General features: G+C 42.2%; 1 protein-coding gene across 2 annotated transcripts; it reads left to right on the plus strand.

Moving 5' to 3' along the window:
* Positions 1–26,717, plus strand: fgfr1a (fibroblast growth factor receptor 1a). Of its 2 annotated transcripts, XM_062417006.1 has the most exons (18): positions 1–82; positions 5,872–6,052; positions 12,528–12,770; positions 13,211–13,300; positions 14,034–14,206; positions 16,272–16,395; positions 17,314–17,504; positions 18,819–18,963; positions 20,921–21,111; positions 21,513–21,658; positions 21,850–21,971; positions 22,471–22,581; positions 23,133–23,323; positions 23,532–23,654; positions 23,737–23,807; positions 23,918–24,055; positions 26,006–26,111; positions 26,204–26,717. In XM_062417006.1, exons 2-18 carry the CDS (start codon positions 5,899–5,901, stop codon positions 26,378–26,380), a joined length of 2,496 nt encoding a protein of 831 aa, XP_062272990.1. In that variant the 5' UTR covers positions 1–82; positions 5,872–5,898; the 3' UTR covers positions 26,381–26,717. The 2 variants fall into 2 exon arrangements, with proteins under 2 accessions (XP_062272990.1, XP_062272991.1); XM_062417007.1 differs by lacking the exons at positions 1–82; positions 5,872–6,052; positions 12,528–12,770; positions 13,211–13,300 and having other exon boundaries at positions 18,819–18,972; positions 20,942–21,111.

Here is a 26,717-nt window from a genome sequence, read left to right on the forward strand (position 1 = left end):
ACATTCACGTCTGGATATACTGTTTTTTCGGGAAAGTTTTTCTGCCTCAAATCTCGACCAACACTGGCTTCTTCACAGTAAGGTGAGTTACTATTTTATTATTCCTTCACTCTTTGATTTAGCCTCACTAAACTGTAACATTTGTGTTGAACTGGTTAGCAAATGTTTCCCGCTGTAAGTGAATTACCTTCAGCTCTTTGATTTCACTGATTAGCTAACCTCTAATCCTTAAATGGAGATAATTAAAGATGTGTGGCTCTCAAATTTACCAGCAGACATTTTCATTACTGTTACTCCATCGCTTGTTTAATCTTTAGAAATGTGTATGAGTTGTGAACATAAATTAAATGTTAATTAATATATCTTCCAATATGTTTAAAGCATAGTAACACCTCAGTCTCCTCCATGCTGAGAATAACATGGTAAGTTCATTCAAGGCCCAATTTCAAACAGTCCTTCTATATAAAATGTTTTTCTTGTTAAAGTCATAGCAGGCTCCTTTTTTTAATCGAGTTTTGTACTTTACTTGATAATAAACGACTTAAATTAAGGATAAAAACTAGAAAGCAGCATTCAAATCTAATCCTCAGCAGTGCAGTTTGGATTGGTGGCATTTATCTGAGCTATCTTTGCAGACATGCTCTGTTTTATCTCTGCAGAAAATGTCCATGGTCCCTGTCACCTCATCCATCCTTTAGTTTTGGCTTAACTCTGTCCATCTCTGTTCTTTTAAATCTTCAGCAACATTTCTTTATTTCACACAATAGGAAAAGATAACTTCTTCAGAAACGCAGTGCAAGTTTCATCTTTAACCTCTCAGGGAACGGCCATCATTACTAAGTTACATCTGTCATGAAGTGTTGGTCTGGAGGGGCAGCCTGATGTTATGTAAAGCTCTAAATGTTATGGTATAAAGGGAGAGGGAGAAGATGGATGGTTTAGAAGACCGGCATGTCCACAGGGAGTTCACCAGGAGGGGGAAAAAAAAGTTCTCCCTTGAACCTTATAATGGGAAGTGAGGAATAGTCCTGCCCTTTAATTTACTTAGGCTGCTCCCCTGGCACAGAAATGTTGCCACTTGAGCTCTGTGATTATATTTTATATAAAACCGAATTAAACATTTCCTTGCAGGGTTTGTGTGAGAGTGAATTTTTCTAATAGATAAAGTTGATATTTTAGTTGTTATCAACATGTTATGGCTTTTATTTGCTTTTTTATGTGTGTGTTTTGTGCTGCTTTAATTAAGGCACTTAATTTATTCCGTGGATATTAAAAAACATCGCCCCCGATTTTTTATCCCGCTTTAACCTCCCTCGGGAAAACGTAAACACTTGATATGTGCTGAGCGTACTGAAAGGCACTTTGGATCTAAGTGTCAACCAAATGGCATGGTGTCTGCCAGCTTAACATTAATTGTCTTTACATTTGAGTGTAATCTCATGACACCTGATCTCCCCTTGGTGGCACGCTGGTGCTGAGCCACTGATACAGATTGTGAAGCTGCAAAGAAAAAAAGAAGTAGAAAAAACCCCAGAAGTGTCTGTTTTTGTGGAAACAGTAGCCTTAGGGAAATGGTCTGATGCTCTTATGTCTGCTGAACTGCAGCCGCGTGCAGGCTGGCCTGTTGCTGGCTGCGAGTGCACAGTTAACTGGGGAAGGGGGCTACAGAAATTGGGAGCTGAGGAATTTTATGCATGGATGGTAGTGAACAGTAATTATGGTGCAGGCCATGTTACGGGTTAGGCCTGTAACCTTTGTCTTTTGTATATTGAGTGAAGCTAAATGTGTCTTGCATGCTCTAAACTGTTCAGCTTAACCTCTTTTTTTTTTATGGAGCAGATTTTCACTAAAATGTTGTCATCTCCTACAGAGCTTGGAATAACAAGCTTTTCCTGAACGTGGGATTTGTTTGGTGTTGGAAACCCTCTTTAAATTTAACTGCTTTCGTAATGCAGCAACATGTCTTAATCCTTTTAATTGCAGGGTTTTTTTGGGGGTTTTTCTTTTGTGGTCTCACAATGGGAGTTTTCACTTTGCAAGAATTTTTCTTCTAAGCAGTCGCTAATGTGTTTTCCCGCATTTTTTGAATCCATTTTTGTTTACACATTCATGAACAAAAAGACTTAAAAACCGAGCAACAAAACTCACACTGCGTTTCCTATTTGTAAATTGAAAAGATCATGTAAACAACAGGATTGTGTGCCAAAAAGAAGCAAGACAACGCATTTCTGGACAGGTATTGGTGTGTCAGATTCAGCTGAGGTGCTTTAGAGACTCGCCCTGACGTTCTGTAGAAGCTGGAAGTTGAACGAGCAAGCTTTTTATCCACCCAATAAATGCTGCTTAGTGGCCACTGTGCAGGACTGAATCATTGAACAGATTTGTTGGCTAATATGTCTTCATTGTAGTCCCTTTATCTGTCATTGCTGTAAACCAGAACGCATCCTAAATCATTTAGCTGGCTTAAAAAACAGGGAAAACCTGCTCTGAACATGTTTAGTCTGATTTAGAATTCTACTGAGACTCCAGGATTTACTAGTCTTGCTCAATTTTTAATAAACTATGTAAGCTGTGCATTGTGAATCGTCTTGATTTATGTAAATGCCCTCATTAAGTCCCAAGTCATTACTTAATTAAATGCCTTAACAATAAATCAGCTTGTTTATGTATCTTTACATGACAATAACTTCACTCGTTAAAAGAAACACATGCATTAAAAATGATTAAAAAAAAACTTTGGCAGACGTCCTGTAAATTTGGTTATTGACCAGTCTGAAAAAGATATCCTGAAGCAGAATATTTTATTGTCTAACAAACTTGAAAAATGACAGTAGGTACAAGGTAACGGTCAACTTCATTGCGGAAATGATTATACAAAGTAGTAGTGGATGCAGCTTTTACGTGTGTAAATAAATACCAGCATAAATCCTACTGAAATTGAATTGAGCTAAAAGTAAGAGTGGTTGATATCCGGCCTCTAATATCAGCCTGTGAGTGTGTCGGCCAGGATGAGTGTGCCCTGTGGGTGGATAGTAAGAAATACTGTGTGTTTAACTCTTGCTCTCGTGGGAGCCGAGGATGACAAAGCTCCGTGTCATACTTTTTGAAGAAGCGACTTCCTCCTCCTTTCAATTACGGACGCCTGTCTTAGTGACGAGGGCCCGGGGAACGTGGTCGGCTGCTCTCTGCGGTTCCTTCTGTCTGGCAGCAGAAGCTCGTTCTTGGAGCTCTACCAAAGACTGACTCACTGCTTACAGAGCCCGCGATGACCAAGCTTCTTTATCCCCCTCGGACCCCCCCCCCCTTCACCCAGCTCAGCTGCTGGAACACTAGACCATTCTTGGAAAGTGAAATTGAATTGGTTTTGAGGGGGGAACACAATGACTGCTTCAGTGATGAACACTCACACAAGCGATTACCTCTTAAAGGAAACCACAGCTGCATCTGAACATGACTTTGTGTGAAAGCATCAACTGAGTCGAGGTTGCTTTGACCCAGATGTGGCGCTGCTGCTGTTGTTGATGTTGTTGTTGCTGTTTTTTAAAGAGCAGACTTTTTTGGCATCTATTTGCAACATTGATTTTAAGAGGCATTGTTGCGTCCTCAGGCTTGACCTGACTGGATCAGAAGACCCCCTAAAACCCCTAAAACAAGCATTTGTTTAACACTTAATGACAACTCACGGGAGCAAATGGTTTCAGGGGGTCATTTTAGGTTTGGCACCCAAACCAACTGTTAGGTGATAGATCTGTCAGCGTGGAAGTGATGGCCTGGCGGGTCTCTCTATAAGGGTGTCACATAACAGGCTTGGGGGGGGGGGGGGGTAGTCTTTAACAAATTCCTCAAGCGGTTAGGGGTAGGTGTTAATCTCTGCGGCCAGATGCTGCAGAGGTGATGATGCGAACAGGTGTGCACGTGAGGGTCGCTCGCTGCATCTTGCCCAGGATTCCAGGTGGAAATTGGAGGATACTCTTCATCCTTCAACTCCAACAGAAGACTTGATATGACATTTCCTGTTTGTTATGACAGTCTTGGCTTTTGTATAATTTATTGATCAAAGCAGATTCTGTAAAAAATATGCATGTATACAATGTATTGAAGTGTGAAAGGGAAAGGTCTGTCTGGTTGCATAGCAGGTTTTTAATGCTAAACGTGTGCTAGACTCACAGCCACAGTGACTGGAGGAAGAAATGTAGTGTAGAGGTGCTGAGGGAGAGACTCAGCAGCCAGATATTTCTCTGCTCTCTGTTTAGGAGTGGCTGTGATTGTCACTAAAATGAGAATAGCCGGTCCACCTCGAAAGTAAGACCACCTTAATAAGTGAGCCCTCGGTCAGGTTAGGCTAAAACCGTTGTCGCTAACCCCCTTCACTTTAATCAGCAGGTGACAAACAAGACATGAGAACTTGGCTTGGGTCTTTTTGGATGTAGCGTTCGTTTATTCACAGACAAACATCCTAAAACTGTACACACACACATTGTATTGTTACATTCATAGCTATACTGCTGAATTCATACTCCGCTCCAGCCTCCAGCCTCACTGTCACACACACTCTCTCTGTCTCTCTCTCTTTCTCTCGACCGCACACTTACTATTCACACAGCCTACGCACTGAGCTATCCCATTCTGAGTTGGATGTATTGTGGGGAAGAAATGCATTCATTTCAAATCGGTGTTCTTAATGTGTTCGTTTCACTAAATGGGCGAGCAATGAGTGGCAAATACTGTGAAGACATGTTTTTTTTTTTTACTTTTAATTTGTCTGGTTGGGTAAATAAATGGCTCTTCCACTTGCCCTACAAGCCTTAATGTCAGGCCCTGTAACATCACGGCCCGGAGCCAGTAAAAGTAAAAGTTTCATCCTCAGTGGAAAACAGCGGATGTTGTATGTTTCGTACAGTTTAGCGTTGATTCCCTGCAAAGGCTAAATGAGGTGGGGGGGTTAAAGGGACAAATTATTCAAAACATGCTCTCAACTCGCTGAAATGCTTTCTGTAATTCTGTTCTGTTCTCTTCTCCCTATGTATACCATACTCTGTCTTTACACAAAATACATAGAAACTTACATTTATACACCATTCATTGACTGTTCCAGTATGGGCTTTAATTATATTGTGTGTATTTGTGTTATAAATCAACATTAAGTGAGGGAAGAATAACCAAATCTAAAGGGAGCTTCACTGTTGTAGATACATGTATATAATGAATAGATCACCAAAATGATGGGGGGGAAAGCTGTTTTCATTTTTTGGCTGCCATGCCAGTGAAAATATCCAGTGGTCCAGTAAAATCTGATCTGCTGGTGAAGTGGGCCACTGTGGAAAAAATGTAATGTTGGACAGTGCAATGTTCATGAGATCAGACCTCAACGGTCGGTTACTCTGAAGTTTTGAGAACAAGACATTTCGTTCCTCAGAACTGCGTGAGATGTATACACTGTTTGTTTGCTCTAGCAGAGGAAGCCTGCTGTTTGTTATCAGTGTTTTTGTACAAGATGGCCTAAATGATCAAAAAAATTAGTCAACAAGGTTCAAGGCATATCCTTGAACCTTGTTGACTAATCCTTTTTTTTCTTTTCTCGAGTTTTCAACAAAAATATAGATTGCGAAATGTTGTCTTCATTGCACTTGGTTTGTTTTAGTTTGGAGGAGCCACAAAGCAGCCATTGCAACATTCTTCTTGCCTTAGAGTCATTCTTCAGATCAAATTGAGAGATATTCTTCTGCTGTTGTCAAAGCAAATGTTTTTTTGTTTTTTTTTTACAAACTTGTATCCTGAATTGATTTTGACATGCTGATTTTTTTTTTTCTTCTGCTGATAAAGTAGTCTTGCTCAAGTGGTGATACGTTTATTTTGTTTTGTTTTTCACAGTTTAGCACTGTGAATGACCCGCTGCTGATGCCCCAAAGGTCTGAATGGAGTTCCAGTCGCAGAATAGCCAACAGTTGTAGCTCCCTCAACAGGATGCTGATGAGGCCAAGTATACTTCTGTTTCTGGCTTTATTCGCCCAGGTTTTAAGGACCCAGTGCCGGCCTGCCAACACTGATGAAGGTAAGACGCTTTGATTACTTAAAGCTCGTCAGACTTCATTTACACACTGCTGTTTTTTCCCCCCCATTGCTCTGGTTGCAGTATTATTAAATAACATGCAACTGACTGAACTTATAAACTTATTAAGCCTGACTTATCTCGACTCCTGCCTTGAGAAGCAGCCCACTGATAATCAAAGCTTTGTTCTTTGTACAGGAATGTAATCCTAACACACTCCAGGCTTTGGTGAAGTCTGTCCTTTGTAGCGTCGGTCTTTTTCCCCCACCACCCCCATTTGCCTGAGTCTGATGTTGTTCACTTCACTGTGTCAGACGTAGCAGAACTTTGCTTCTGACTATTAGCAACCTCTTTCCTGTCTTTCCTTGCCAGCTAAATCAATGTATATGTACGAGCTCCTCAGGAATGGCCTCCCAACAAACCTTATGAACAGAACCGTTGGTTTTATGAGTCTTTATAGTTCTTAAACTAGATCGTACAACTTTAAGACTTTCTATAAAGAATTCGGCCTGATTTGGCTGTTACACAAGTTCAGCTCTGCAAAGGGGAAAGAAGCACTGAAACTGAATCCTGAAAAATGTGTCTCTTGGAAACAGTCCAGGAGCGTAATAGCTGCCTGAACTTGTGGGTAGATGGGTTTGGATGTTTACACTCCGCAGTCGGAAGTGGAGAGCAGCAAAAGAATATGATAAAGCTCAGCATTATAATTAGAGTAATTAAGCAAGAGGGTCTCTCTTGGGCAGTAAGCCCTAAAATAAACTCGGTGCGGCTGTGTTTAAGCCAGCAGTGGGACAGGGAGGAGTAAATGACTCCCATCTGTAGCCCAAGGGCAGCCCCACTACCTAGAAGTCCCTGATCTCTCCTCCTTTGTAATGAAAAGGTATTTGTTGTCACCGAGAGAGGAGTTAACTGCCAGGGAAACCATAAACTAGCCAGTTTCTTTAAAAAAAAAAAAAAAAAAAAAAAGGGGGGAAAGAAGATGCTGCTTTGAGCCCTCCCTTATCCTCAAGGATAGGGTTTCTGAAGAGAATGTTTGTCTTCTAAGGTGAGCCATAAATTTCCTCAGGGGGTGGGGGGAGTCTGATGCATTTACACTCCACTAGGTTCTTAATCACCAAATGGCCAGGTACTATCTATGCGCCTCTGTGCTTTTTCTCCAGCCCCCCCCCTCCAACTTTTGCTTGGGAATGCTTCACTTTCCCCCCCGCTTCCCTGCTGGGTGACGGATGGCTTCAGCTGTCGACAAACAATCACAGCAGAGGCATTTGGTTGCATTCCTTTTGTCTTGGGTGGGGAAACAAAATAGTTATATGGAAGTGGTCATGTTTTATGCGCGCTTCTTTGTTTGTCTTGGGGCTTTTTTGTTGTGTGCTGTTCACATAAGAAAAGAATATTCCCCGAACAAATTCACTTGATTGAATGTCCTCAGTGCTCGCATGAACACGCATTCGAATGACTGTAGCCCCCTTTAGAAATGTCCTCAGTGTGAACATTCAGAGACTTGTGATTTTATCTTTAAGTCCTTCTGATTTCAGTGTTGTTGTTGGTTTTTTACTCGTGACAGTGAAATGTCAGGAGTTATTTATATGGTGTTCCCTGTGGATTTCTGTGACATGACTCTCTACTGTCAGTCACAGTAGAAGAACCTCTGACCCTCTGGTGGAGGGCTCCTCAGATCTGGAGCTGCCACAGTCCTGAGAAAGACTCTTTTCAGACAGTGATGGGGGGCCCAGAGAAACACAGCTCTGCTCAGTCTCTCTGAGCAGACAAAACAAGACTCAGGCTTAATAAAGAGAATCATTTTACTTGTGTGTCAAGTAAAAATCTTCGCTCAAGGATAAACAAGCATTTATTGTGTCAGTGGAATTATATTGTGGTGGTGATATATTAATATAGTAAATCAACATTGTTTTGCTGCACAGAACCACAGCGTTTATATTAAGAAATAAACCATGTGGTGGTGATGGTGGACAGCATTAAAATGTGTGGTTGGAAAAATACTTCTTGCATGCATTGTGTTTCTCTCTAACTGCTTGATTACAATTTTAAAATGTTTGTTTATGAGTGAAACATTTTACACTGTATCAACCAGTAAGGAAAGGAGAAAGAAACAAATCATAACAGGTAGTTAAATCCATAAAGTAGGCAAGCTGTGTCATGTAAAGAAGTATTTTGGCAGCATAACTATCGTCATATTACACGTTTCCACTTGAAGATAGAGGAACAACAAAGGAAAAGTGAGTTTAAACTGTCTGGAAGTTCCAACCCTGCCTACCTCAATCAGACTCTTGAAAAGGAACCTCTTTAGTGCAGTCTAAAGACGCTTTCACACATGCAGTCTATCCCTGAAATGTTCAGGGACATTTCCTGCATGGGGTCGTTTGTGAACGGGAGCAGGGATCGATATTCAGGGAAATCTGTATCGCCAATTTCCCACCTCAAGACCCAGTGACAGTTGTGTTGCGAATGAAAGTGGTAACATTGCAGGGAAGAGCACATAATGAAGCTTTCACGTGGAGCAAGCAAACCAATCACAATCCTCCGCTGAATCAAGGAGACACTGCTATTTTTTGAATGTTTAAATATTTTGCATCAAGTGTTCACACTCTTTCTTTTGTAAATGTTTTCTTCACCTAACTAACTGCATTGCTTTCAAAAAGCCACGTTGATTATTCAAAGCTCCGTCAGATTGAATATTTTGAATAATCAGCTTGAGCGTGTCTCAGAGTCTGACGGAGCTTTGAATAATCGACGTGGCTTTATAAAAAGCAATACGGTTAGTAACAAGAATAAACATTTACAAAAGAGTGAACATTTAATGCAAAATATTTAAACACAACAGAAAACAATAGCAGTGTTTCCTCTGTTCACGCAACAGCTCCCTTTTTTAAAAGTCTGTGTGTCCATTTTAACATTATTATCACATCTTTAAGATCACAATCCAAATCATATCTGTAATGTTAACTAGTCTTTGGTGCACTGGAGTAAACTTTTGGTGGGCAGACATATGGAGAGCAGAGATGCAGGGTGTCAGATTAGTGGATAAGAGACGGTAAACTGGTTTGTAATGAAGGATTTAAAATCCACTCTTCATTCCTGCTGATTAATGGGGCTCAGCGAACGGACATGCTGCTCCACCAGAAACTTCTCTAAGTGCTACAGTAGAGTATTTATTCACTGATAATAGCCTTAAACTGCACACACATTGCACTGGTGTTCACAGCTAACATACTGCTAACTTCATACTAGTTTGGGAGCCACCATCACCAGCTCTCTCTCACTATGCACTCAATCTAACACCCCCACCCCACCCCACCCATTGCCCCATCTATTCCGGCATTATCTTGGCATGTGTGAAAAGGTGCAAGACGGAAACCTGAATGCAGCTGCATGTGTAAATAGTGAAAATGACTAGCAGTGCCTGAAAGGTGAACCCAGTAATTTAGCAGGAATTACGTGTGAAAGAGGCTTAACTGGCACAACATTTACAGTACAAAGAATCTTTAAACAGCCATGGAAACTGTAAAAAAAAATAGCCCACTTTACTCTAATCTGGTAATTGGTTTGGATAGAAATCAGGTTATTAAAACCCATTTTTAGTGTATTTTTAAAGTGTGGAGGCCTATGATTTCCTGGTTCATAAGACAAGCCAGACGGTAGTAATGACATTAATTATAGAGCAAGAATAGCATAGATTTTTTTTCCTTTAGCAGGTCCTGCTTTCTCTCTGTTAGGCCATTAGAGCCGTAATGTAAGGCTTAATGTAGCCGAACTCATTTGAATGACACTGGAGACATTGGGACGGTTAACTTTCCACTGCACAGTAATGCTTGTAGCTCCAGAGTGTTAATCCACGCTGATTGTTAGCGGCTCATTTAGGAGTGAAAAGGCCCTCCACTGGAGTGCTTTCAGGAAGGACACTCACTCAGTGAATTTTTCGGGGCTTGCTTATAGGCATTGTCCCATTCGTTTGCTTCCTGCCAGTCCTCCCTTTTGTCTCTTTCGTCAATCCCCTCTGCACGTCACCCACCCCTTCACTCTGTAGCGGTCACATCAGCAGAGGAGGCTCGCCGTGGCCGTTTTTCTGTGTGTGTGTGTGTGTGTGTGTGCTACCGCAGAGCCTCCACCAGCCCGACTTCACTGCATTCAGCCATCACTCCAGCGAGAGCAGGAAATCCCAGAAGTCATTCACGCGGCATATTGCTTCCTATCTTGAAGCCACAGAAGGTCCCATAGACTGGCGCCAACTCTTCCTTTCTAGATGGTCTTGAAATTTACAGACTTAGTGAGCCATTTTTCTCCCCCACGCTCTTGTTCAAAACCTTCTCAGTGCTTTTCTACTACTTCAACAAAATTCCTTTATTCCTTTATCCCTTTATGTAATTAGGCTGATTTTAAATCACGTCAATCAATGCTTCCAAATAGTTTGGAGGAACACACGAGAGACCATTCCAGATGGGTTGCTTTCTGAAAATATGGTGCTTAATCCGCTTTAATCCAATCATAGCCTCAGGAGGATTAACTAAGATGAAACATCCTCAAATTCAAAGGAAATGCTGGAAACCTGGTGCTTACCTCAGTGTAGAGGGAAAAATAATAAATAAATGCGAGTGGTAAGCGTGTGTTATTTTTTTAAATCATATTTTTACACAGAAGCATTCAGAAAAATGTTCTCTTTTTTTTTTTGTTAGACGGCGGTTGCTTTGACTACATTGTGTTATGGCTTACTCTAATTTTAAAGTAGCTTGTCACAGAAGCACAAATGGTCCTGACTGTGGCCTACAATAAAGCAACAAGTAAATTTTACAGCTTTTATGGGCGTTTTATGATGTCTGCAGCCAGATTAACAGCTGGGATGTTGACACAGCTTTATCAGTGGCATCTCCATTTAGAAGGCAAGGACAGAAACATGGCGGACGGCCCCCACCACACACAGCGCAGAGACCTTGTGTTTTAAGGCCGTGTACAGGTTTGGATAGTCGTAGCCCATCACTGTGCCTCTTCTGCTTTTTTCCCCCCCTTTGGTTTTGTTTTTGAGGAGAAAGTTGATCCTACCCCCTGGCCCCTTTTCCTGCTGGGATTAAGGGCCTGTCAGACATATGTGATCCAGGAAATACCTTTACTAGGCCCAAGTGGGGTCACCATAGCAACTGGCACTAGAACCTGCCGCTGCAGGCCCTCTCTCGCTCGCTCCTGTGCACATGCTCACTGGCTCGCTCTCCCTCGCTCCCTCTTCCCCTTTATTGTTCGGGAGGCCTTTGTTGTGATGGTAGGGAGGGATTAGTCAGGTTTGCTGATGTTGTCCTGAGGTTATGCTATATAGATGTGCTTCCTGTTGTGAGGAAACGCACACAGGGCGCTTTGAAAAAAGTTCAGAATACTCTCATCTTGAGGGATTGCTCACTGGCTGCTCTAGTATTTGATTATCTAGTCCATTTTGTCTTGTTACAGTGCAGAAGGGACTAGTAGAAAATGGGAAAGCGGGATGAGTAAAATGACTGATTTTACATTATTGTGCTGTCAGAAGGGATTACTTTAATAATACATGACTAAAACATCATGTGTCAGCTAAAGTATAGTGTTTAGAATTGACAGAAACTTTATCAGCAAGTAAAATCAGTCATTAATACATTTTCAAGTAAAAACTCCTTGGCTTTGGGAAATTATGATTGTCATTAGTTTCTGACATTTTATGAACTAAACACTCAGAGTTATCATCAGTGGCCCGACCCAAACGCCACAAAATCAGGATGTTTTTCAGTAAATTAGACCAGTTTTACCTTGTGTGTGCTTTTGGCATGGACGTGTCACCGTAGAGCAAGAATGTCAAGCAAGTTGGCCAGTGACAATCTTTACCTTTTTGTAACTAGACAAACAACACCATTGTGATGGACAACATGTCAGCATAATCAGGTTACCCCCTCCCCCTTGTGGACTATGTAGTCATTTAGAACAGGGGGGCTCAGGTGTCTCGCTCCGTGACGCCTCCCCTCTCTTCATTCCTGTAATTGAATTTCACCTTCCTCTCCCAAGTAGCTCCTTGCCCGCCCGACGATAGGGCCCTGACTCATTTGGGATGCGATTTAATTTGGGGGAGAGGTTAGGCAGGCGGTGTGCCAGGAGGAAATCAAGGAGGGACTTTTTTACTGTCTCTTGGAACCTTTTTTTATGATTGAAGTACTTTTTGATGTGTTTACACTACACATACAGCCCCATTTTGTAAGATCTCTGAACATTTTTGACATTCTGTACTTGGGCAGTTACTGTTTACTCAGTCCAAGATATTGCATTTATTTGAGTCCGACTAATCCTTGTGGTTGTCCTGTTATTAGTGACTTACGTATAACACAGTTAGCTTGGGCCAATAATATTGAATTCATATGTCATTTGTTAATCTGTAACGCATTTTTGTTACTCAGTGTTAAATAATCCAGCTGTTAAAGATAGAACCTCCTGTCCTGTGCTTTATTTTTTGTAGTCTCTGAGGAAAGGCAAGCAGACCTCTACACCCTCTATCTCGGGGATCGTCTGGATCTGAGCTGCTCTGCCCAGGACTCCCTCCATGCTGTCAACTGGACCAAAGACCATGTGGCCGTAGCGGATGGAGAACACACACGCATCCGCAACGGACAGCTGGAGATTGAGACCGTGGAGCTGGCCGACTCTGGCCTGTACGCATGCACCACCTTCGGCAACCACAGCGTCTATTTCAATGTCACAGGTAAGTCTTAGATAGATCAGAGCAAATGAAAAGCAAGCAGTTAAGAGATGGACATTTTAAATTAAGGAACCATCATTAAAACAAACAAGTAATATTTTGAAATTTTTTCTAACCTATTTACATGAGTTTGTAATAAAAAACTCTACCCTGCATGGATTAGTGTCAGCTGTATCAAATTATTCCCATTTCAAAGACCTGATCATGAAAGAAACCCTAAGCCGTAAAGTCATTTAACATTCTGTATCCATCATGTAAGTGTATACATTTCTTGATGATTGTGGCCAAACACAGAGAAATGAAAATGGACCTACGCAATATAAAAATTTGAACGTAATTTTTTCCACATCTGTTAAAATTGTTGTAACACTAACCAGATGTTTTGATAATCAGTGTAAAAATTGTTTGGAATCCCTGACAAATGACCGCCTCTGTTTCACCAGTCGATACCCTGGCCTCGTCTGAGGATGACGACGACGACGAGAAGTCTTCATCTGAGGAAGCCAAACTGTTAGGCAGTCAAAAGCTGCTGCGTAAGTGTGCCGATCCCTTCATGTTACTAATACCACTGTAACAAATGATCTTTACTCATTCGTGCCCAGAGTCCCAGGTTTATGAGTAATTGTCATGAATGGTCAGTGATTCGGGAGCTTTATGATTCGATTATGGGTCTACCATGTGTGTGGCTCACATTTGGATGAATGATTTCATTCTGAATCAGAGGGCTTTCACTACCTCAGTGACAGCTTTTACAAGAGGAATGTAATGCGCTGACTAACATTGGTTAACCTTAAAAGTATCACGTTTTGTCTGTGGAGCAATTAAGTCACTCAGGCTTCATCATCTGGCTCGTATTGACCGTTCTGCCTGCAAAGAATCCACAGGCTGACAAGTGTGGCAGGAATGCTGACCTCGAGTTTGAGCTATGACTCCCAGAGCTTTATCTCCCGCTGAAATTTACACAACATGACTTTACTTATTTGAGCCAATTCTGAAGAGGCTGGATCTAAAAAAAAAAAAAAGAGTGACTTTTCTTATTTAGAGAAACTTGAGGTCTTTTCCAGTCATGAACTGCCAAGTGCTATGTCTACAATTTAGTGTTCTTTTTTTGGGTTAGCATGTATAATGTATGTCTCCTGTACAGTAAAAGATCCGCAGGAGTTACGATGCATAAAAAGAGTTTTGAGCTTCAGTTTGATATATTTAGTTTAAGGAAATAGACACGACCTTATCTGCTAACTGCTTTTCTGTTGTATTCTTCTACAGCAATGCCCCCACAATGGGCTCATCCAGAAAAAATGGAGAAAAAGCTTCATGCTGTCCCAGCCAGTAAGACCGTCAAGTTCCGCTGCCAGGCCAGCGGCAACCCAATGCCCACGCTGAAATGGTACAAGAATGGCAAAGAGTTCAAGAGAGACCATCGCATCGGAGGCTTCAAAGTTAGTAACAAATATTTACTTCAGTTTCTTCTCAGTGACTCTACGCCCTGCTTAGCATTTCTTATTGAATCACACCAAACTCTGTCACAGCGAGTGGGGATGTGTCCGTGATCTCATCTCTACATTAGATCACCACTACACCCCCCCCCCCCCCCCGGAGTAAAGAACACTTTCTGTAAGTGAAATGCAGAGGCAAAACAATGCAAGACGAAACCCTAAACCACAAAAAGGAGCGTTGTGCCATAGTAATAATACCTCCAGGTGGGCAATCCTAGCCATCCGTTTAAATGAAGGATAACATTGGCTGTCCTCATTTTCTGTATCAGTGCAACGTCCTCTCTGTAATTACATCCGTGCTGCAGTAAATTTACCATGATTCTTGCTGTTTCTGGCTACGATACGATGTGTGGTGTGATCACTCCTTTTGTCAACATCTTCCCCATTTCCAAGCAGGCTGTATTCAAATGTGATGGTAACTGCTGATATGCTTGTGAGTTTATAACATTGATAAGACAATTTACTCAAGTCTCTGCGTTGTAGCCAGGTTTACTTAACAGAGGTGTGGCAGAGATGTGTCATATGCCAGCTTCCTGTCACTGTATGAATAGTGTTTATAACTGCCACAGATTCATCTATTATTCTATTTTTAAGAATTGGTCTGAGCTTTAATGTCATCAATTATTTTTCTATTGAACACACAGAGTTATGAAATCCATTCATTATATTTTTTCCACAATCTTATCAGCCAGCACATGATTTTCATTTTGTAACAGGAGGCTCCAAATATGGTGCTTTTTGTACCTTTTACATAGACCTCTCATGATTGTATTCAGTAGCAGTTGCTTCACAGGTGTGGGATGCATGTGCATGTTCACGGACACCAAGAAGCAACCCTCCTCCTCCTCCTCCTCCTCCTCCTCCTCCTCCTCCTCCTCCTCTGCATCTGCTCTTCCCATCAAGGTGTGGGCTTAGTCCAGCCTTGTCTTGTGCTTCCCCAGGCCTGCTCCCTCCCCAGCTGGGAAACATTTAGGAGTTTCCTCTCAGCTGCCTTCTCCCCCTCTGACGGCCCAGCCAGGCAGCACACTTAACCATCTGGCTGCTGTTTTTTCAGTCAAGGTGCAAAGGTCTGCATCAGCGGCCGGGACGTCTCTCATCCCTCCCACACTCGTGCTTTTATGGCCAGGCTTCTATTGTTCATATATATCGTCTGCACGTAGACATGTGCAGGAGGGAGGGAATAATGTAGACCACATGTATGAAGCCAAGCACAACACATCTGGCAGCAGGCAGCTGGACTCCCTCATCACGTTGTAGCTAAATGAGGGAAACCGTATGGCTCCGTCTCTGTATATTGATGTTTGATGTTGCCATTGCCTTAGAGGTTTGTTGGTTAATCACACACTGCCGGTCTTGGCAGATTTATGGAAGAAAAAATTATAACATGTCTTGGAAAAAAAAAAGAAAAAAAAGCCAGACATCAATTGGTGCTAATAAGACCGGTTGGGGCAGATGTATATAAAACATGTACCCAATTTTCCTGTGGTCTTTGTTAAGAGAACAAAGATCCAATGCTTAAAACGCTGGTCCTGTGTCCTGTTATCCTCACATCACACATCATTCAGCTTGTTAGCCGTTTCTTTAAACTGAGCAAAATTTGATGCATGAGCCTTGGTGTTGGGAGAAACCAGACGGAGAGAAATTCATGTGGGTTCTTTACAATATTTACTGTTCAGTGATCAAGTGCAGAGCTGTAGTGTAGCTCCACCTCTGTTACCATGATTGTCTCACTATAAGCCTCATTTTAAACATTTAGTTTTGAAGTCTAGACCTGACAGTACAATTCTTATTGCTATATTGTATTTTGTTGTCTATTTTAACAATTTCTACAGTGGACAGAAATTGTTGAGAAAAAATTAAAGAACATAATGAATGTATGCTTATTGAATATGTCACTATGAACAGACACTCTTTCTGAACTTGATAAAAAATATTTATATTTTTGATGCCCTTTTTTTCTTTTTTTACCAACCAATTTTTACCTTTTTTTTTCTCTTCATTGTTTTAGGTCCGTGACAATGTGTGGACCATCATCATGGAATCTGTTGTGCCCTCTGACAAGGGAAACTACACATGTGTGGTGGAAAACCAGTACGGCAGCATCAATCACACCTACCAGCTAGATGTAGTCGGTAAGTGTTGTGTTGTTTCCAGATGTTTCATGTTGCTGTTACAAACCTTTCCCAGCAGTCCTGATTATGTTTTAATTACTCGTTGGATCAATTTCACTGTATTATTTATACCACAACAGATCAAATGTGATCTTAAACCTTAAAGCACAAGAACACAGTGTTGTAGTGTTCACAAAGGATGAACTGGGTTTGCCCTCCTGTCAACCATTTGATAAATTATGCCTGTTTACTCATGGCGTGAGTGATGGATCCATCAGTCAAGCCCAGCCTTGCCCTGCGACTCGGCTCTCACACCATTTCTCCTATAAATCACAGTTCCACTTCCTCCGTCACAGTTGTCCCCTGGGCTCGGCCTGACCTCTGCAGAGGCCCAAACCCCGATGAGCAGCGATATCGCCGCAGTGACGGCAAGAGTCGTGTCACGTGTGCTCGCTAAGTCCCCAGGGATGTCTCATTCAGAGAAGACCAGACGGTTGACATGCCGCCAGATTCTTAGCTCGTAATTTTACTTCGGAGAGTTATCAGTCATTAAAATGGAGCTGCGAGAACATCTTATTTTACAGTAACCGCTCAAGATGGGACACTTTACTTGCTTGCCCATCTGTTGCGGCCAACTCCTCATAATTATATGAGCAGCATGGAGCTCAGGAATAGCTGCTTTAATTCTCCATATGAGAAATTATAGTTTTTGACCTGTGAAATTACACACTATCAGATCCAATTAAACTAGTGACCCTGTCTGCAATCAACCCCTTCCAGTAACAAACCCGACGGAGGTTTTATTTGCTTTGTGTTTGAAAATAACTCAGACACGTATACTTTTTGAGTAATTGCGATATTTTTCTTTGACGTTTTTGCTTCACCGCCCACCAGACACCTGAACTAACGTCTGTGTGTATTTTTGGTTGTGCGTCCCAGAGCGCTCTCCACACAGGCCAATCCTGCAGGCTGGTCTGCCGGCTAATCGCACCGCCGTGGTGGGCAGCGATGTAGAATTCGAGTGCAAAGTGTTCAGCGACCCTCAGCCTCATATCCAGTGGCTGAAGCACATCGAGGTCAACGGGAGCCGCGTCGGTCCTGACGGCTTACCGTACGTCCGCGTCCTCAAGGTAGGAGCTCACTGACCAATCCTGACGCAACAACCCAGGCAGTTGAAGTGTTTTCTATAATGTTAAATCGGGAGGATTTGCTATAGATATATTCATGTACTGCTGTTACTGCTTTTTTTAAATATACCTGTTGTACTGTCTATATAATAGATTTGTTAATAATGGATTGATTTTAACTTTATCTTGCTAGAGTAAGTGAACAAAAAAGTGAATTCTTAAGTTTAATCCTGTGTCTTCTACTTTTTTTTTGTGTCTGTGCTGCACCTGACATTTCTTTATTTCCAGCATTCTGGGGTCAATAGCTCGGACGCTCAGGTGCTGGCCCTCTACAATGTGACTGAGGAGGAGGGCGGAGAGTATATATGTAAAGTGTCCAATTATATAGGAGAGGCCAATCAGTCGGCCTGGCTGACTGTCATCAGATATGAGCCCACAGGTAACCACCACCACTCAGCAGCGCGGGACAACACGGTGGAGGCGCTTCTAAGACCTACCTGGAAAAATTAGGGCCGTTATAACTCGAGACAACCTCAGCTGTTTCTCTCCTCCCTCCCTCGCTCCCTCCGTTTCTCCCTCCCTCTCTCCTGCCTCAGTGCTCCTGACTGTAAATGACGCTATGGAAAATTCCCAGCAGAACAGTTGAAAGTGTTTAGTCTCAGGTTTATGTTGGACCCGTTCTCATTCCTGCCCCCATGCCTGTGCTGTGCCCTCCTAATAAGGGCCTCTCTGCCATCTTCTTCTATTACTCTCGCTTCCTTGCCCATCAAAGTCCTCCGTGCATAGCTCACAGACTCTCTCTCTCTCTCTCTCTCTCTCTCTCTCTCTCTCTCTCTCTCTCTCTCTCTCTCTCTCTCTCTCTCTCTCTCCATCTCCCTGGACTACCTCTGTTTTTTCTAGCTGTCTTTCTCTGCTTACCCCCCCCTGTTGTTTGTCTTATGCTCACATGGTCCACAGAGGTGAGAGTGCGAGATGTGTCCAAGTGCGAATGTGTCCTGTTCTGCTGTGGAGTTTTTCCATGCTGCCCATCTCTTGCATGTAGAGATGAGACTGAGGTATATGATGTGGTGATGGGATGGTCAGATGCTGTGGGTTCAGCAGTGCAGATTCAACCTAACCAGCTCCTCAACTAACAGAGACCGGAGGGCTCTCCCTGTCAGAGGCGCTCCCCCGGTGGTACATTTTGGGCAGATGGTGTTGGATGGAGGAGGAGAACGCTCCTCCAATCCCTTTTTCTCTTTCACAATCCTTTACTCATGGTTCCCTTTTTCTTTCTTGGGCCTCTTGTCGGGTCTGCTTCCTTTTGTTATTTTCTAGACCGCTGGCCTTAACACCACGGACAAGGAAATGGAAGTCCTGCAACTGAGAAATGTGTCTTTTGATGACGCTGGGGAGTATACCTGCTTGGCGGGCAATTCTATCGGGTTCTCTCATCACTCTGCATGGTTGACTGTTTTTGAAGGTATCAGTGGTTCTTCCTCTCGCATCTCAATGTCTTTCTTTTCCTTTAACTCAAGCCTGGCTGTCCACCTTCACATTTGTCAGAATGAAGTCTTTTTTTGACTTTAGTTCTTTCAAAATGTGAGAGGAAGCCAGGGCAAGTTACCAGTACTAAAACTCCTTCCCCTCTCTTTCCCTCTGTGCTCAGCATGGCTCCTGCTCCATCTAGACTCTCTAGATGGGTGAATGCGGGCCATGCTCGGCTGACTCTTTAAATGAAATCAAAGAATGCCAAACAACCCATGAGCTGTCTCCTATTTGCTCAACCATGAGAAATAAATCAACAAATAAAAACAGGCCAGAATTGTTTTTAAAAAAGAACAACAACAAAGGTCACAGGCGTATACTTAATGGTCTCAGCTAGGAAGAACTTCACATTTATAGAAGGGTTGTTTGGCAGCTCAGATCAGATTTCACTTTGAACTGTCTCTACCATTCTGCTCTTTAATTGGTGTTTGCATTGGATTTGGTGTAAAGCTGATTTCCTTTGACAAGCGCTACAAATGACATGTATTCCTGATGTCATTTCCTGCTGTGAGCACAGCGGCTGGCTTTGATAATTGGCTCGCCTTAGTGGATGTGTCTCATTCCTGAGGGTCGGGAATGGGCATTTGTCCAATTATCAAACTGCTTGTCAGTCAGCGTCTTTACACAAGTGCAGCTCACTTGTGTTGCTGGTGTTGGTTAGGGGTGTAACGATATATTTCAGTCGGTATGGCCACCCTTGGTTTGGGATGCATTGCAAATCAAATACTTGGAAAGAGTCCAAGACATAGTATTCCCAGCACAAAGGAGTTGTGAGGGATAATCTCATGCTTACATAAGGCAACAGATTACACTGTGTTAAATCGTTCATTGCTACCTGTGGCAATTGTATACAAAACCTGGACATTTATTAAAAAGTTCAGCTTCAGCTTCAGTAACCTTCGACAGAATGTCCCTCTTTTCTCAGGCAAGTGAAAATTCCTTGTTGAATAAATAAAAAGTAAGATTGAATAGAACAAGTTAGAAAATAAGAAACAACCTGATATTGTGTTTGATTTTGTGTGGACATTTCAAGAAGAAAGAAAACACCTTACAATTTATTTTAATCAATTTATTAAATCTAAAGAGTTAGATTTTGTATTTAAACACAAAACACCTTCAGAACAGGTAATCCTCTGCAAAAAAACCACATCCCAAGCCAAGGTATGCCCCGAACGTACACCCCGAGTATTGGTATAAATAAACGTTGGTGGTTTTAACTAAACGGGAGGAAACAAACAAGATCTGAATTTGACAAGCGTTAGCGATTTCTTAAATTCAATTTAACACATAAATATATTCTACACAGCAGATTACCAGCACCAACACACAGCTCATAACTTTTAAAAATGCATAACAAAATTACGAATGAAGAATTAATGATAATGTTAGGTAGTTAAATGACTGTATTGCGCTCATGTTTTGTAGCATGCTGTTTTACACCTACAGACGTGCGAATATGAAGTAGAACATTTGATGAAGTAGAAATGACGTGCAGTGTTGGAAGATTGTGTGTGAAGTGTCAATGCTGTGTATAAAAGTCAGAACCTTTGCACACTTATTATAATACAGAATGGGTTGTTTGGGTTTGTCCCAACTATTTTCCAGTGATTCAAGAGACTAGTGAGTCACTTCTCACATCGGCAAAGAAATATTAAAATAAGTGATTATTTTTGTACCCGTGTGTGTGTGTGTCAGAGGCTCTGTTTTTTAGACATGGCATTAGCGTGTTTGGGTGAGCCGTGTGTTTTTATTGGTGTTACGGCGTGTTTGAAAGCATGAGTATGTTTGGCGTGCCTTGCACAATCAATTCATTCCCGACAGCTGACCCCGCTTCCCCCTCCGCCTCCTGTCACCCTGCGCCCCCCCCCCCCCCACACTCCTCCTCCATCTAGCTGTCCCGCACTATCCACCAGCCAACCACACCTACCTGGAGGTGGTTATCTACTGCGTGGGCTTCTTCTTCATCGCCGTCATGATCGCCATCGCGGTTATCGTCAAGATTCGCACCTCCTCCAAGAAGAGCGACTTCAACAGTCAGCTGGCCGTCCACAAGCTGGCCAAAAGCATCCCCCTGCGCAGACAGGTAACAGAAAGTAGATAGGGGGTTCGGAATATTTATACCTTTTCTTCTCTTCTTTCTCTCACACCGTGCCATTGGCTCAGATTTTTATGAATTTGAAGTTTTAATGTTGATGTTGATGTAATCACCCTACTAAAAGCATGCATTCATAGAGCTTTCAGATTCATTGTAGATCCTTGAGGCCTTGTACATCAGGTAGGTGTAAGTACCCAACAAGTGTTTCTGTTCCATGTGCGTGGTACTCCTGAGTGGTTTGGGTGTTTTGTTGTTTTTTTACACAGTCCTTTTAACAAACATACTCAAGCAATTCAATATTCTGTAGTTTTCTATTTTCTCTGGGTTACTTTACTTAAAGAGTTTCTGCTTCACTATTAGGGGAGTAATGTGAGCCTTCTTTACCTCAGGTGTCTGTGGACTCGAGCTCCTCCATTCACTCTGGAGTGATGCTGGTTCGACCATCCCGACTCTCCTCCAGCGGCTCTCCCATGCTGTCAGGGGTGTCTGAGTATGAACTTCCCCAGGATCCCCGTTGGGAGCTTCAGCGAGACAGGTATGCATGTCCTGGACAAAACCTTCACACAGGGCAGAAGCCACATTACAGTTAGAGAAGCGAGCATCTCACCAGAAAGTGACTCAAACAGATGCACACCAAGCACAGTAGAACACGGTAGTTTTAAACACACATATTCAGATGGTGTTACACTGTATTCATTATTTTCTCTTGCATCTTCTCTCTCGCAGACTTGTTCTCGGGAAGCCTCTTGGTGAAGGTTGCTTTGGCCAGGTGGTGATGGGAGAGGCGCTGGGTCTCGACAAAGAGAAGCCTAACCGTGTGACGAAGGTTGCGGTCAAAATGTTGAAATGTAAGTAAGCCGTCTTATTTAAAGTCCGTCAGACAGTCCTGTGTGTATACAGTCGATGTTGGTGGACGAGCCCTGAGGAAAAGGCTTCACTGCATAGTAATGCATTTAACAGAAGCCTCAAGTCCATCCTTCAGGGACGAGAAAACTTCTGACACCAAAGCTGTGATGAACAGATACTTAGAGACATCTGCCATTGGATCCCAGCCACCATGCAAATGGGACGGCAGAGTAAAAATTTATGAGAACCCTTGACATCCCATATAAAACAGTGTTCATTAAACTGCCCAGACAAGTGAGGATGTAGGGAAAGTAGCATTTATTGTCTCATACTTAGAGTACATTTCCCCAGGGAGCGTTCTCCAAATGTCCGGGTGAACTGTAAGAGCTACAGGCAGGTGAATGCTTGGTCAAGGTGATTACTGCAAGGCCTTTTCCAGCCTTTGCACCAACAGAACATCGACTAATTACCCTAATATGATTTATTTCCTTTCTTCTCCAGCTGATGCCACAGAGAAAGACCTGTCAGACCTGATTTCAGAGATGGAGATGATGAAGATCATTGGGAAGCACAAGAACATCATTAATCTGCTGGGAGCCTGTACACAGGATGGTAGGACCAGACAGACAGGCTGACCCGCTCAGGCCAACACACACACACACACACACACACACACACACACACACCATTGTCCCTCAGACAACAGCTCTGGTGTGAACCTTACTTTGTGAGATGTGTAGAACAGCATGAATAAACGATTCTGACACCGGCTTCCGAGCTCACAGTTTGAATTGACCACAGCTGCTGCCATTTCTCTCCAATCATCACTGACAAAAAACTAAAGGAAAACTGACCTCTAATGACCCTGTAATGTTGCCTCTACACTGGAGCACAAATCCCTTCTTTCACTCCACTTTACCAGCTGTTTTGACACTGAAATGTAGAGTAAATTATTCACATATGTCTATGATCTCAAAGAATTTATTGCCTATGCCAAAGAGAGAGTTGCCTATAATTCTAGGATCTCAAACTGTTAATTAAGTTTAATAGTTTTTGCGCATATACATGAAGAAACCTACTTATTTTGGCCTCTCCTCAGTGCTGTTACTGTTCTATGAAATAAAATCTGTGTCTCCACTTAACATTTTTCCAACTGTTTCTAGGTCCTTTGTATGTGATTGTCGAGTATGCATCCAAGGGGAACCTGAGGGAGTACCTGCGAGCTCGGCGCCCACCGGGCATGGAGTACTGCTACAACCCCGATCAGGTCCCTGTGGAGAACATGTCAATCAAAGACCTGGTATCCTGCGCCTACCAAGTGGCCCGAGGCATGGAGTATCTGGCTTCCAAGAAGGTAACGAGCAGAATCCGCCATTCTCGCCCTTCCTTATTAAATTTGCAGAATCGAGTAAAAGCAACATCTTTTTTCTATTGTATTATTTTTCTTGGTATTGAAACACTGATTGCGCCCCAAACTGCCTTACAATAAGAACAATTCTTCTGTTTTGCTCAAGGGCAGAGCACATTAATTCCCTTCTAATAATGTGTTTTTATTTGTGCAGTGCATCCACAGAGATCTTGCTGCTCGCAATGTTTTGGTAACGGAGGACAACGTGATGAAAATAGCTGACTTCGGCCTGGCAAGAGATATCCACCACATCGATTACTATAAGAAGACCACCAATGTGAGGACCCTTCTCATTTGTTTCATGTTATTCACAGTTTCGGGAGCATAAATAGCCGTAACACGCATACCTTTCTCCACAGGGTCGTTTACCAGTCAAGTGGATGGCTCCCGAGGCGCTGTTTGACCGGATATACACACACCAAAGTGATGTGTGAGTATCACGTGTCATAACTTTTCTTTTTTTTCAGTCGTGATGGAATGTGAGGAAACCATTTATTCATGCAGAAAACTCAAGCTGTCGGTATCTGTTTCTGTCTGCAGCTGGTCATTCGGGGTGCTGCTTTGGGAGATCTTCACCCTGGGAGGCTCCCCATACCCAGGCGTCCCTGTTGAAGAGCTGTTCAAGCTGCTGAAAGAAGGCCACCGCATGGACAAGCCCTCCACATGCACTCACGAGCTGTAAGGAAACCAGAGCTGCAGCTAGCAGTTATTTTACTAATTGAGTGTTCTATCGATTATTCCATTCATTAATTGAGTAATTAGATTAGAAATGCATTTGCTTTATTAGAGAGCAATAGTAAATATACAAAAGAGAAAATAAGAAGGGTCTCTTAATGATAATGAACTAATTGGTTTCCTTTTTAGAAACAACATTTATATTTTTATTAATTACTTTGCATACTAATTGTGTGTGTGTGTGAGAGACTATCTTAATAATAATATGATTGAAGTTCAGGCTTTCACAAATGCAGCATTTTATTATATTATGGTTATTTTCTTGAGATAAACTTAGTTAACTCATAACTAGCAACCATATCGCATATAGCCATAATTACCTTACTGTTCTTTACTAACCTTCATCTCAACTAGCAATCATATCAATTTACATATGATAAACTAGTTGAGTTTTACAGTAAAACATACTGTACAGAGAGTTTTCATTTAATTTGACCTTAAAATGATCCCAAACTTTCTATCATTATCTCTGTTCTGTCTCTTCTCTTCAACCCTCGTTATTTTACCCCTCTTTCTCCATTTGGCAGTTCATGCCATTGAATGACGTCTTCTTCACGTCATGTGTTCACAGCATAAGCACACTGTGTGACAGTATTAATCACTCATACAAAACACAGTGTGCTGTATCAAATTACATGGATTAAATGGATTTTTTATGGATTTTAAATGGATTAGATGAATTTTTAGTAAAGAAGTTTCTCAGGAAATTTTTTTTAGCCCCAAATGAAACATTATGCATCAAAAATCAAACGCTTTTTTCTCTGACTGTTAAATTACTGTTTGAACTCCTCTCCAGCATCTCCTTATTTGTTATTGAATAACACAGCAAGGCCAACATGTGTTCAAATGTATGATTTCTTTTTTTCTTTATCTTTAACTTTTTCCCCCCGCCAAGTAAAACCAGCAGAAGCATCCTTACACTCTTACTGGAAAGTTGTAAGCTGTGTCCAAATTCCGCCATGCAGTAATGTAAATGGTGAAATTATAATATGTCTAGTGTTGTGCTATTTTAGTGTTTGAAAGATATGATTATGTATGTCTACGTGATCCAAACCATCCTGTAATTTAGACACAGATGCAGTTTTGGATGATGTGAACATACTGGAGCAAGTTATTTTCAGTAAATGATAGTTAAAGAGTATTACTAAGAATGAGTCCAAACTGAGTGTGCCTATTTGATGCTCTTTAGTTAAATTTGACTTCTTGTTTCAGAGGGTATTCAAAGTTGCCAGCATTTAGTTAATTTAGTTTGTAAATGTTTATGTAGCCTGCACAAACAAAACCTGAAAATAAATGGCAGTTTGGTTAAAACTGTGCGGCATGCTCTGCCCAAACACAGTTGGCATTAATATTTACATTTCCCATCTTGTTGTATATTAGAAAATATCCAGGTGCTTAGCAACGTTATAATGTTCCCTACCACTGTTTGTGTGACGACCAATAAAATAAAAGGCTCAAAGGCTGAGCGAGCTCTCAATGTACCATATTATTCAAGTCCAGCTAAATTTTATTTGTACTGCTCAATACCACAAATCAAAATTAGCCTCAGGGCTTTACAATCTGTACAGCAATACAACATCCTCTGCTCTTAGACTCTCGATTCGAAAAACTCTTAACAAGAAAAATATGGAAGAACCCTCAGGAAGAGCAAGAGAGGAGGATCTGTCCCCCAGGACTGAAAGACATGCAATAAATGCTGTGTGTACACAATAGAATAGATAACAAAATTACAAAAATACGTCATGAACAAACAGGATGACATTTAGTGTCACCCTTCAGCTACAACTGGAAGTCCTCACAACAGTGTCTCTTTAACATAAGACTTTGTGTTGGAGATTAATGCTGCCAGACAAAGGTCAAGTTGTTTGATATTAAATCTCTTCTTTCATGCAGGTATATGATGATGAGGGACTGCTGGCATGCTGTGCCCTCCCACAGACCCACATTCAAACAGCTTTTAGAGGACCTAGACCGCTGCCTGGCCATGACATCCAACCAGGTGAGTCCTCCTCTCCTCATCACGCAGAGACGCGGCAGATACGTCTGTTTATGAAGTCAAGTGTTTCATTGTTTCTCTCTTTGTGCACACAGGAGTATTTGGAGCTGTCTGTGCCTCTGGACCAATACTCCCCCAGCTACCCCGACACCCGCAGCTCCACCTGCTCCTCTGGCGAGGACTCTGTCTTCTCCCACGACGCCGGAGCCGAGGAGCCCTGCCTGCCAAAGTTTCCCCCCCACTCCAACGGGGCAGCCATTAAGAAACGCTGATACCTCATCTCCATTCAGACAAACATTGACATTTCCTCCGCTCCCTGCCTCATGGGGTTGGACTCTTCCCCACATTCCCAGAGATGAAGCTAAAAAACACTGGTGCTCTGTGAGAAAGTGAGCTCGGAGAGACGCCTTGTAGAACGCGATGGACCACACGGACTGAAGAGAGCATCCGCTTCTCGGTGGTGACGATGGTTGTTTTCTTTTTTTATGGGGCACTTTGTATTATCCGGAGTGGCAGTTTGTCACAGTGTCAGAAGAGAGCAGACTCCTACTCTTCTCTCCACTTTGAGCAATTCCACGTGTCAGGAGAACCGAAAGAACTGACTACGAT

Source organism: Scomber scombrus, chromosome 4 (genome assembly GCF_963691925.1).
Source record: "Scomber scombrus chromosome 4, fScoSco1.1, whole genome shotgun sequence".
In the NCBI taxonomy this organism is placed as follows: Eukaryota; Metazoa; Chordata; class Actinopteri; order Scombriformes; family Scombridae; genus Scomber; species Scomber scombrus.